Source organism: Vicugna pacos, chromosome 28 (genome assembly GCF_048564905.1).
Source record: "Vicugna pacos chromosome 28, VicPac4, whole genome shotgun sequence".
Lineage (NCBI taxonomy): Eukaryota > Metazoa > Chordata > Mammalia > Artiodactyla > Camelidae > Vicugna > Vicugna pacos.
Window position 1 is genome coordinate 2,623,477 of NC_133014.1, and position 12,111 is coordinate 2,635,587.

The 12,111-nt window shown below is 54.4% G+C and overlaps 1 protein-coding gene across 6 annotated transcripts in view; it reads right to left on the reverse strand.

The window, feature by feature from the left end:
• Nucleotides 1–12,111, reverse strand: part of LIMS1 (LIM zinc finger domain containing 1) — a 74,211-nt gene that overhangs the window by 13,822 nt on the left and 48,278 nt on the right. For 4 of the 6 annotated variants that reach the window (XM_072951216.1, XM_072951215.1, XM_015248856.3 and 1 more), the window contains exon 2: nt 1,547–1,706. In XM_072951216.1, the coding sequence (XP_072807317.1) occupies nt 1,547–1,706 (160 nt within the window). Of the gene's footprint in view, nt 1–1,546; nt 1,707–4,881; nt 5,100–12,111 lie in introns of those variants that run through there. The other 2 variants (XM_006215444.4, XM_072951214.1) reach the window with 2 other exon arrangements.

A 12,111-nucleotide genomic window follows, 5' to 3' on the forward strand; every position in this document is an offset into this window, starting at 1 on the left:
CATCCCGTCCGTAACCTGGCTGGAGTCATGTCACTTGGTGACTGTTGGTCCCACTTAATTTCACGAAACATTTTCTTTGCAGAAAAAATTAAGATAATCGTTTTACTGGAGAAAATCTCAAATGCCATGAAGTCAAGTTTAGGAACCAGTGTGGTGGCCCCACGGTCAGTGTTAGGGCCCATGGGCTGGACATATACTCCCCCTGGAAATGGCGTTTACCAGCTGCTCATGTCACCAGGACTGGACATTTTACAAATATTCTTTGTACTGGAGGTGGATGGGCCTTGGCCATAATTACCCACTTCAATAAAAAGCCTTAGATCTGAAAAGGTTATGTTGGGGACGGATACCCATATTGGACACTAGGGGACCAAACTAGGTTCTAACTCGTCTGTGTTACAACTCTCCCGCTGTCAGGACGCTTCAACACCTGTGGGTCTCCAGGAAGAAGAGGCGAGTTCCCATGAGTCCCTTAAACGTGCTCTGGGGTCTGACCTTGTCACAGGCTCAGAGACTGGGGGGCTCTGTGAGGCTCCCTACACCCCCACCCCCTTCTCCCCCTGCTGCCCCTCACGTCACCCACACAGCCCTGCCCTCCCACAGCCTCAGGGGTCCCTCACCCCCACCCCTTGCCTTCGTCCTCTGCTTCCGTCCACCCAAACTGTCCCTTGTCACTCCCCCCCGTCACAAGCCATCACCCTTGACAGAAAAAGAGACTCCATTCCTACTGCTGGAGTTCTTGTAGGGGATGTGTGTTTCTGGGGCACAGCAGGGGCTGAAAAAGCGTGTTTGAGTGAATCAAACAGCATTCCCCAATGCACACTCCAGAGCCTCGTCCCTAGACACACTCGGCTCTGCGTTTCACATCCCCGTGACAGGAAGCAGCCTCCCGCAGGCTGGCCGGGAGCCCCTCCCGGGGTCACTGTTTCTGTGGGAAATGCTGACTGACAGGCAAACAGCTGACTGACTAATGACCTTTAAAAACTACCCTTCCTTCCTCAGAAATGGCTCCTAACACAGGGGAACTTAGAATCTGCTCGAAAGAAGAAATCAAACAAGTGCTATCTCTGACTGTCACACAAGTGTGTGTACACAAATCACCCCAGAGACACACACGTGGGTAACACACACTAACATGCGTGGGGCTGACCACACATGTCCATGCACACACGTGCGTGCACACTCACACACACACACAAAAGCATCTGGATTCACGGGCGGCTCATTCCCAGACCAGTCCCAAAAGCAGATGTGGGAAGGGGGTTTCAGGACTGGTCTGAACAAACACAAAGAAGTGTCGGCCGGGTGGTAAATACCCATGGGATCAGGAAGAACATGGATTTGGAAAACACAGAGCAGAGCTGGATACAGACGAGGTCCCCCCACCGAAATGGAGTCTCCAGACAAGAGGTGGGCTGTGGAGGTGGTGGGGAGTGATGCTCCGCAGAGGGGCAGCTACAGGGCTGGCGAGGGGGCCTGGGGTAGGAGCAGCCCCACTGGGAGTGACTGCGAGGGGAAGGGGAGGGCGGATGCGGCCTGGACCCACCTCGTAGAACAGGCCCTCCGGGAACTGCTGGAAGCACTGGGCACACACGAAGCACTGCTCGTGGTACAGCTCGCCGCTGCTGTTCACCATCTTCTCGGCGGGCGCGAAGCCGCCCCGGCAGCGCTCACAGCTGGCGTTGGCCAGGGCGTTGGCCATGTTGCTGCAATACAACACGCAGAGCAGGTCAGGATGTGGCGCCCCCAGGTCACCGGCACCCTGCTCGCCGCCCCCTCGGATCCCTGGTCCCTCCTGCTCATGGCCCGCCTGCGGGACCAGGGCCAGTGAGGCTGATTAAATTGCGCAGGACTCCAGACTTGCCCATCCTGTGGCAGATCCTGCTAGGACTCGGGTCTTAAACCACAGGTACCTTAGCCCTGTCCTCCCGCTGGTAAAACACACACTGAACACTAATACCACAAAATGCATCCGAAAGCCACGGAATTTCCATTGTGCACATCAGTTCACAGGTGGTGGCAGAGGTTCAGAGCCAAGGAGCCCAACTCCCCAGAGCTGTTCAGTTAGTGGGAGACACAGACCTGGAACCCAGGTCCCCACCCACGAGCCACAGCCAGGTGACAGTGTCCGTGTCAAACTCTGGGAAGGACATCAGAGGGACAGGTGAGGAGAGAGAAACCACAAGACCCCTGGTTGGTGACCGCCCCTGGTCAATAAACGGCCCACATCCACCTAACCCTCGGGGACACAGTCAAGCCTGGAGTCAGGAGCGTATTTGTTCTGGATTTCACAGAAGGAACGGCTCTGTCTCTGGGCAGCCTCAGGGCGACCATCCCCTAGCAGAGCAGGCATGGGCCCAGCCAGCTCTGTAACTTGCAAATTTATTTTCAGATGTTCAGACGCCCACTCAGAGCACATTCACTGCCTGTTGTGTCGGGTTCCAGGGGTGGCTTCTGCTCACCCAGACATCAAACCAACCCACCTCGTGAGGTCACTGCCCAACCTGTGAGGCAGGTGGGACGAGGGTCTCCCCTGTTCTGTCAGATTATACACCTTGCTGTTTCAGAAAGTGTTCACAGTGCATGTCCCCCCGCCCCACCCCTAGAGAAGACAGCCTTGCCCTCTTCCCCCAGACGCCTCACGGAGCAGTGCTCCGGCTTTGCAGCCAGAAGTACTCCATGCAGACGTACCATGGTCACAACCCGACACCAAGCTAAACTCAGTAAAACGTCACCAAAAAAAGGAAGGAAGGGAGGCAGCCTCACAGCTTGGCAAGCCCAGCCCAAGCCTCACGCTGAATCAAATTTTCTACTTTGTTACTGCAAAATGACCGTGGGCTGGGGAGGGAAATCCCTAGAGCCCCTTCTTCCCCTGGCTTTTCCATAAGCCACATGAACTGGGGCAGTTCTAGCAAAGCTCTGGGAAGCTCTGTGCCCCCTTCTCCAAAGCGTAGCCAAAATCCACAGGTGTCCCTGGATGAAGTCGGTTCAGCCCGCAGCTGCCCTGTGTTCTTACTGCTATTCTGAGGATGAAATAAGAAAGGGTACATAAAACCACTTTGGAAACCAGAAGATGCTACTCAAATATAAAGCATTATTGTTAAATACAAACCCTCTCAAAAGAGTCACCAAATTCTCGATGATTTTAATAGAACCCCAAAAATGCTACAAAAGAAGAAATCCCAGAACGTCCTGAATCATTATTTCCTAGATCAGAGACTCCCTCAGGCTGGAAGGGTCCTCCCTGGTTCACCGCACCTCGAAGGGAGGCTCCTCTCCCATCCACCGCACCTGGGGGGAGGCTCCTCCCCCGTCCACCGCACCTCAGAGCATCTTCTTCATACACTTCATCTAAAACAACATATTACAGTAAAACCAATGCAAGGGAAACTGTCTTTTATTAAGACAGACATTAATGAGATTCGCAAAAATGCAAAACAGTGCCACTCTTCACACCAAGCTTTTATCGTTTTGGAAACACTCATTTTTCATAAAAAAAAACAGTATTAATATTTATTATTGATGTATAATATGCTTATTGTTATTTTAAATGAATTAACAAATACTTAAAAATTTCCTCCGTTTTATTCTCTAATACTGTACATGTTTGATAAAATAAAAGCTCTTTGGAGACCTTAAAAGTTTCTAAGACTGTAAAGGCGCCCCACGATCAAAACGTGTATAACTGACCTGTTCATACTCGCTGTACTGCAGACTGTTTATATTCAAGTTCAAATACCCAAGTAGTTAGAAGGTAGCAGACACTTTGTAAAAATAAGCATGAAGTTTTCCCCACACGGGAAAAATAAGCTAGTTTTACAGATAAAGTAATGCAGATTTTCGAAGAAGGATTCATTTTAACAACAAGCAGGAAAAGAAGGGAGGCAGTATTAGAGGAAACTTTCAGAAAACAAACCAATTAATACTCCCACCCACCTACTGAAGTGCTCGCATTTCTCTGCCTCTTGTCTTTGACCCTCTGGCACTGTGTATTTTTATTTTTTTAATGGACTGTTTTTTAGAGCAGTTTTAGGTTCACAGCAACACTGAGTGGAAGACGCAGAAATTTGCCACGTCCCTCCAACCGCGCCATCCCCAACGTCCCCCAGCTGTGAACTGACAGACCCACGCTGACCTGCGTGTTGTTTAGACTGTCACACTTAAGACAGATGACAGAAGTTTCTTTTTAAAAGCCATGGACGATGAGCTGTCATTGGTTAGTTATGATCAACTGACTAATTCTTCAGAAAAGGATTTTCGTGTCGGGGAACGTAAGAGCCTTGAGCACAGTCTTCATGACTGTCCAGTCGTAACTGTTTCAGCCGACCTCGTCCACAAATGAACTGCACCCAGAAAATGTGGTGTCATCCAGCTTTCCGTTATTCAACCTCCTCATTTCTCAAAGTATGTGAAACGAATTTTCTAGCACTAAAATGCAAATGTGAAAACCCAGAAGAGTTTACCAAGCTGAGAGTTTACCAAGCATTTTGGTTACAGTGTAATAACTGCCTGATTACTGTCAAACGAGCTCTTTGTGAAGACAAGTGACAGCTGTTGCCAAAACGCACAGAAGAGACAGGTGGAAACAGAGCGTCAGGTCAGCTAAACTCCCCTGAACTCCTGATCCACAACTTGGAGACCTGCAGTCATTCCGAGATCACAACATGGAAACGCACTGCAACCAGGAGCCCACACAGACCTGTCGGCTCTCGGCAGCATCTCCTTCTTTCTACATTTCACGTAGGAGGTCCAACTAAGGCTGGCATGTGTGCCCAGCGCCCGCCCGGCCACCCTCGCCCTGGGAAGTGCCTGCTAAAGGTCCAGGGGTCAAACCCAAGGCAGTGACCTCCCAGCCCCCCCGGGGGGGGGAGGGACACTCACAATTTCGCATAAAAGTCACAAAACTCCTTGTAGACCTGGACGTCGCTCTGCCTGCGCTGTAGCCTGGACACAGCCCTCTCATCCTCACTGCTGGGGGCCGGGAGGACCCCGTTCCGGGCCGCAGGGGGTACCTCTCCATCCTCGGGGATGAGTGGGGGGCGCAGCCCGGCTGGGAGCGCCATGGGGAGCGGGTGAGCGTGGGAACAGCCGCCAGGAGCACGCTGGGAGCAGGGACAAACCGGGAGGTGGGGGAGTAATGGGGAGGGAGGGGCAGTGCGGGGGCTTCCCGCAGGTCACTCCCGGTTCCCACACGTCAGCCTGCCGGCTCGCTGCCCTTCACATTAAGAGCCCTTTGGAAGCTCCAGAAAACATTCCACACCAGCGACCCGGCCTCTGCCGGGCACCTCCCCGCCCCCAGACAGCTGTGAACAGCGGGAGGACAGGGCTGGCTGCCGGTTCCCAAGGACGGAAACACCCACGTGCCCACGTGCCAGGTGGCCATCACCAGACCCTGGCGCTGTGCCTCCCAACTGTGGTGGCGCGAGGCTCCCGGGAGCCGGCTGACCCCCACCCTGCTCTAGGGGGCATTGGGATGAGGGCCAGGCTGGGACCTCTCCGTCTTCATCAGGACCGAGCTGACTGAGACACGTACAGATGTGGGGTCGTGCAGCACGAGACAGTCTGAGACGGGGTGTTTTCACTCAGCAAATGTCCTTGAGACCCACCAGAGCTGTGACAGACATGGACAGTCCCACCGCGGAGCCAGCACCGCCTGTTCAGCCGTCCACCCCCCGAGGACACTGAAGTAGTTTCCAGTTTGGGGTTGTTGTGAATCGCGCTGTGTGCAGGTTTCTAAGTTTTAATTTCCCTGGGATAAGTGCTCAAGAGTGAGACTGCTGAGTTGTGTGACAAGCGTATGTTTAGTTTTTTTAAAGAAAACTGCGCAACTGCTTTCTAGTGGTCGTTCCATTTCAAATTCCCACCAGCAACCTGGAGAGACACAGCCCCTCACATCCCCCCGGCACGGCACTATCACGCATCTCAGCTGCTCTACTGGGGCGCAGCCCCGACTGTCATCATATGTACTAAGCTCACATATGTGCAGATAGTCACAAAAAGGAGATCAGGAAGTGTCACCAGATAGTCGTACTGACAAGGGAAAAAGAGTACTTACCTGCATCTGGGAAAAATGCAAACACTACAGAGAAGGATGAAATGAAAAGTGGAGACTTTTCATAGTTCGTGTGCGCTCTAGAGTCTTATCTGTCCCTCTGATGAAACTGAAACGCTCAGTCAAAGAACGACTTGACTGTTGACCATGAAGACTGAGGGGGAGGCTGAATTAGGGCAAATCTGGTTTTGCTGTGTTTTGCTTCCCCGGTGCCCGGAGCGTGGCCTGGCTCGCAGATCTCACTGTGGCCAGAGCCAGAGGGCCGCGCCTGGACCAGAGATGGCCCTGACCCTCCTCCCCACCGGCCGCCAAACCCTCCACACCCTCAGTAAGTCACCCCACTGTGTCCTTCTTCCAATTCAGACGGTGCTGGAAACATAGCACAAATCCCCTCAGCTCTCCAAGCTGCGCTATTTCAGGGACACGGTGCTAATAAACAAGGCAAAGGGGGCCCCCTTCTTCCTGGTTTCCTCTACTTGCAGCTGGACTCGTGTTAACCAGGGTTCCTGGCACAGTCCTCGCCGCGGACCAACCGGTCACCGGAAGCCAAGGTGCTCAGACAGGGCGTGGCTGTTCACAGTTTTGCCAGATCTCATTCTCTCCTCCTTTCCTTCTTTTTATTACCAAGGAAAATCACGTCTGGGGGCCGGGGGAGAAGGAAGGAAAGGTGGGGCAGGGAGAGCCAGCTACCATTGTCCACCGCTCACCCCTTACCGGCCTCTCCCAGGAGCAAAGCCCTGGCCATCTGGGTCTCCAGACCTTCCCGGGGCCCAGGAGGCCTCTGGACCCCACGGACTCCTGGTGCCAAAACTGCAGAGGAGCTGGGGTGGGGGCCTGGGGCCAAGTGGGGAGGCAGCTCTTCCACTGGGGTCTCAGCTTCTTAAGGAGTAACTGCTCGCACCACTCCCTTGGTTATTTTATGTTATGTATGAACACAGGGAATGTCACGGCCGCCTCCCTGCTGCCCCCAACCGCTCAGGCCAGTGTGGCCGTGATGAGGGGAGGTGGGGGGCAGTGACAGGGTCAGTGCTGTGGGCAGTAACAGGGTACCAAGGTCAGTGATGGGGGCCATGGCGGGGAAGGGTGTTTGCTCCCACTGCCACCTGCTCTGAAACCACACGTGCCCACAGGACAGAGACCTCCAGTGTTGGAGGGAAGACTCACAGCACCCAACTGGGCGGTATTCCAAGAGGTGTGTCCATGTCTCTCGCAAGGAAAGCAAGTAAAATGCAACTCAGCCCCAGGGTGACAAGCTTCAGCAGGTGCACTTTCCATCCTCAAGGCAACACTTAACATCTGTCTCCAGTAGAAAGATGCTGCGGGTCTCCTGTGTGTGACGGAGACCGTCCTGGCTTTGTTCCTGAGCAGAAGACCTGCCACTGGGGGACCGCTGGAGGTAGGCGGGGGGGCCAGACACAAGACATGTCCGGAAATGGCTTGGAAACGTCCCGCCCACAACAGGCAGAGTCCTGCAAAGAAACAGCTCGTCTCGCAGTCCTGACCCACTGACTGGTACTCACGGCCTGTGTCTTGGGAAGTCCATCTCTCCGGACCACCTGCAGGAACATTAATCATCCAACGAGCACCAGCCTCAGAGCCCGGGGCAGGCGAGGGGAGGAGATGGCCTGGCATAGCAGACCCCCACCGCAGGGCACCCCCTGGTGATCCCCACCCTCAGACTTGGACTGTCCCTGCAGCCCCATAACGAGAGACGCAGGCCTCACTGGGTGAGCAGTGGACTGGGGAGCAGAAGGCAAGGTCGTCAAGAGCACAGAACTGACAGCCAATCTGTGTGGGGCGACATGCGCACGGCGATCTGTGTGGGCTGTGGGCACCAGGGACAGGACTGGGGACTGGGCCGCATGGCTTTGTCTGGTGAACTGAGCTCCCCACCTGTCAGCCCAAATGGAACTCAGCTTCTTACAGAAAATGTATGAAGGCAGAGTTATCAGTTATCACTAGTTCCTGCCACCTCGAGACAGCATAATGTCCCATCTCCATCCCATTTAAAATCCACTCGAGATTGTAAAGAAGAGCAGGGCTGCTGCAGGCAACTGTGAGAACCATCTTTAATGGTGATGATCAATCTATTCCATCACAAAAGGACAGGACCAGGACGCCCCTGCACCCTCCTGCCGAACTTTCAGCCCCTCAGAGGCTGGCCCAGCCCTCAGGTTTTTCTGGGAAGCTTCTAACTTGGCTCCTGGGGTCCCCTGCGGAGCACTGAGGGATTCAGAGAGACCGAGCACTACTCCCCACGGCACAGGGGCCCCCCATGATGGACAGGGCTCCCCTTGGGGAGGGGCTCTCCGCAAAGGAGAGGGCTCCAGACAGCGAAGGGGCCAGCAGCCCTGCCCACAAACCCACCTCCGCAGGCTGCACATTCCGCATTGTCTTTCCCCAACAATCAGATCAGCGCTAAGATAAAGCCTCCACAATAGGACCCAGGACGGGGCAGGCTGAGCGGGTGCCTCCCCGGGGGTCTCCATCTAAGAGTCCAGCTCTCTGACCTCCTGTCCGTGAAGGAACTCCCAGCGCTGTCAGAACCTGGAAACTCTCTCAGGTGTCCTCCCACGCTTCCCCAGTCACTCAAACACTTAACATTCTTAAAATTCTCTTAGAGGTTGGGCAACTTTTCTCTGCATTTTTAAACGTCCCTGGGAAAAACGCCTCCATTATTCAGATCACCTTCTCCCTCTGACTCATACTGTGATCCACACACACAGTCTCACCCCAATCATCTCTTTTAAGGGATGTATTGTGTCCTGACCAAAACAGACAAACTTGAGAGGCCTCATGTTTCAGACACAGAGGGCAATATTTTTAGTAAGGGTGCTGACTTAGGAGAAAGCCGGCTAACAGAAGCCCCTGCAGTGTGTCCACGAGCCCGTGTATGGCTGTGCGGCCGCCAGCACTGTCTCTGGCTCCAGTCAGACTCCCGTTTCAGTTCTGACTCAGCCGGAACGGCTCACTGAGCCCTGGCCTTCAGCTGAGCTGGTGGAGGAAGTCAGCCCCGGTTTCAGTCTGTGCCTGAGCTCATCGTGGGCTTCCTCTCCACAGCGACATGGCCAAGAAAGCCGGTGAGAATTTCAGGACAGAAAGCAGCATTTTAATCTGGTGAAAACAACCCTTTCCAATTTTAATCCACTCTTCTTGCCAGCTGTTGTTTTTTTCTTTTTTGTCTTTCTTTGTTTTGGAGGGGGTGAGGTGGCAGGCAAGGAATAATGACTCTGGAAAGCAAGCCCGCAGCCAGAGAAGACAGGACGCATGAACCCCTTCCCCGAGTTATAATTCAGGCTTCTTTTATACTCGAAGGGGAGGGAGGAAAAGTTGGTCGTTTCCTGTTCCGGTCCGGTCCGGCTGGCTCCGGAGGGCTGTGTTCATTTCCTCCTTCCTGCAGTTGCTCCCAGGTGGGCCTGGTCAGGATGCTTCCTGTGAGCTCAACAAGGTACTTTAGCTTAACACTCATTTCCTGGGAGGCAGGGTTCCCAGAGGTGGGCCATCACGTGTAGTTTAAGCTTACAGCCCACCTCCCTTCAGGGATTACCTTGCAGCAAAACCAACAGAATCAAAGAGTAAAGTAAAAGAAATGATCCAATCAGTTGTTTTCTTTTTAACAAAAAACATGTTTTCTTGTACATTTTAGCACATTAAACAATATTTTAAAATAATGGACAAGAGGAAGTGGAGAAACTAAAAAGTTTGGTTTTTTGATAACTTTTAAAAAGTTTCTTTTCTTTCATTAACTTCAAATTTTGCAAACAGAAAGGTGAGGAGCTACTTTAGCTATGGTGCCTTAGCTTTCCCAGTGCAATAAGGAGACTTGAGGCCACCCGCAGGGGACCAGGCAGTGAAGTTGTGACGGTGCATCTGTCCCATGTGTGTCTAGCTGTTCCTCGGCTTCTGGTCCGTCCAGCCCTCCTCTCTCCCAACAGGGCCCACCGCCCACAAAATGAACTGGGATCTGACAGCGGTTTGCAGGGTTGGGGAGAAAGCTCTCAGCTCAGTGCCTTTAGCCCTTCTCAGGAAGAGGGATCCTGCAGATCTGGCAGGAGGCTAACTGCAGTGGTCATGACCATGGGGAGGCAGACCTGCCCAGTCCTTGACAGCTTCTCGTGGAGTTGCTGCTCTGGGAGGGTGGCTGTCCCCACCTCCCCAGGGCTGCTGCAGGAGACTCCCTGCGTGGGGTCCTGGGGGCAGGGCGGCTTCGGCTCCACCCAACTCCCCACTCCCAGCCAGTCAGCCTTGGAGGGAGATACCTTACAAGGGCTTCCTGGCTCCCTCCCTGCACAAAGGCTCCCCACAAGCTCAGATCCTTCAGTACTTTCCACTCCGAGCTCCCAGCGCCCTGCTCCCGGCAGCCAAACCCTTGCTGTCCAACCTTGTCAGAGTGAATGACTCTGACTTTACAGTGAACCTTCCCCATTCAAATGACTCTGGCTTTTTTCTCCAGATTGAACCTGGATCTCTACCAGAGGCCAAAGTTGATTGGCTACTTTCAGGCCCACGGCCCTGACCCAGTAACAGACACACGACTCACTCAGCACCTGCACCCGAAACTGGGAAGGATGGGGAGTGGGTCACGTTGTAAAAGGTCATTCGCTGGGTGTCATGGTCAACTCCCCACTTTGCTGCGGCAGGACAGAGGCCACTGATGGACTCCCTGTTCAGCCTGCAGGACAGGAACGGGCGGCTCCCCAGGACCCCGCTCTATCAGCACCCTGGTTCCAGGGACACGTCTGGGGATTCCTGGAACATTTCCACCCTGGGTGCTGCCCAGACAGGGATCCTCTTTGTTTCAGTCTCAAGAATCAAGCGGAGAACAAAGGGAGCCCCTACCCTCTGGAGCACCCGACGTGCGACCCCTTGCTGTGCACAGACAGGATGGGGGTTCCAGGCGTCTTCGCTGTGGTCGTCCCTGAGCTCCCCTCCTGCCGACGAGAACCCCCTTCGACACAGCCCTGGGATTCAGAGACCTCTGCTCACCGCCCCGCCTGGGCCTGTCGGTCACCTAGGGTCAGTGGCCGAGGACACGACCCTGGGGGGTGGGGGGTTCTGAGCCTCCCGCCTTCTGAGTGGTCAAAATCTACAATGTAACTGTGATCCTCGGAACAATTTCTGTCACAAAATGACCTTGAAGAGGGGAGACCTTGTCTTGTTACCGCTTCTCCTTCCTCACCAGCTACCTGGCCCTCAGTCCCCGTCAGATAAAGGCCAGACGGGCAGGACATGAGGGTCTCTGCAAGGTGAACGGGTGGAGCCAGTGGATGGCGGAGTCGGGCCCATCACTGCGCCCCCTCCCCTTCCAGACGTCCTGGCAGAAGCCAGTCTGTCCCTCAAATAGGCCAGCAGCTGTCCTCCCATCCGTCCGGCATCCAGAGAGTTCTGTCCATCCGCCTGCACCAGCCCTCCCCACTGCCCACCTCCCACCTCAGCCACCAGCCTCCAAAACAGACACTGAGAGAAAGGAGAAACCACTACGCCAGCTGTGAAACTTCCCTCTAAATCTAAAAGGGTCTCCAGATAAAGTTTATTTAAACAAACATGGGGAGGGCACAGAGGGAGATCTTACACCAGTGAGGATGACAGAAGAACCAATAAAACACGGCTGCCCAGAAGCACCAGGCGGAAGCTGAGGTTGTGGAACAGAAAACTGCTTTCATCACTTACTTGCACAGAAAGCAGACTTCGAGAGTGATCTGATGGGGACTGGTGCAGGGTGGGTCCAGGGAATGACCATGGCCCTGAAGCGTGGAGGGCGTTAAACACGGTCTGGGAGGCTGGCCGGCTGGCCGGCTAGCGGGCGCGGACGCACGTCTGGAGGGCTGCCCAGACCGAGGCTGCTGTCAGAGAGGAGGACGTGGTCCAGGGTTGGGGTGGCTCTGGGTCGCGGGGCCATGCTGCTGGGCGGTGCGAGGAACCACGAAGTGACCGCAGGCTGTCAGGATCTCCGTTATTACGGGGAAGCTGCTGTGATGGGGGACACGGGGTCCCCAGAAACAGTCTCCGAGTGGCTGGGCCCTCAGACGGCCTGCCCTTCGGCCAAGGCAAAGGGTGCA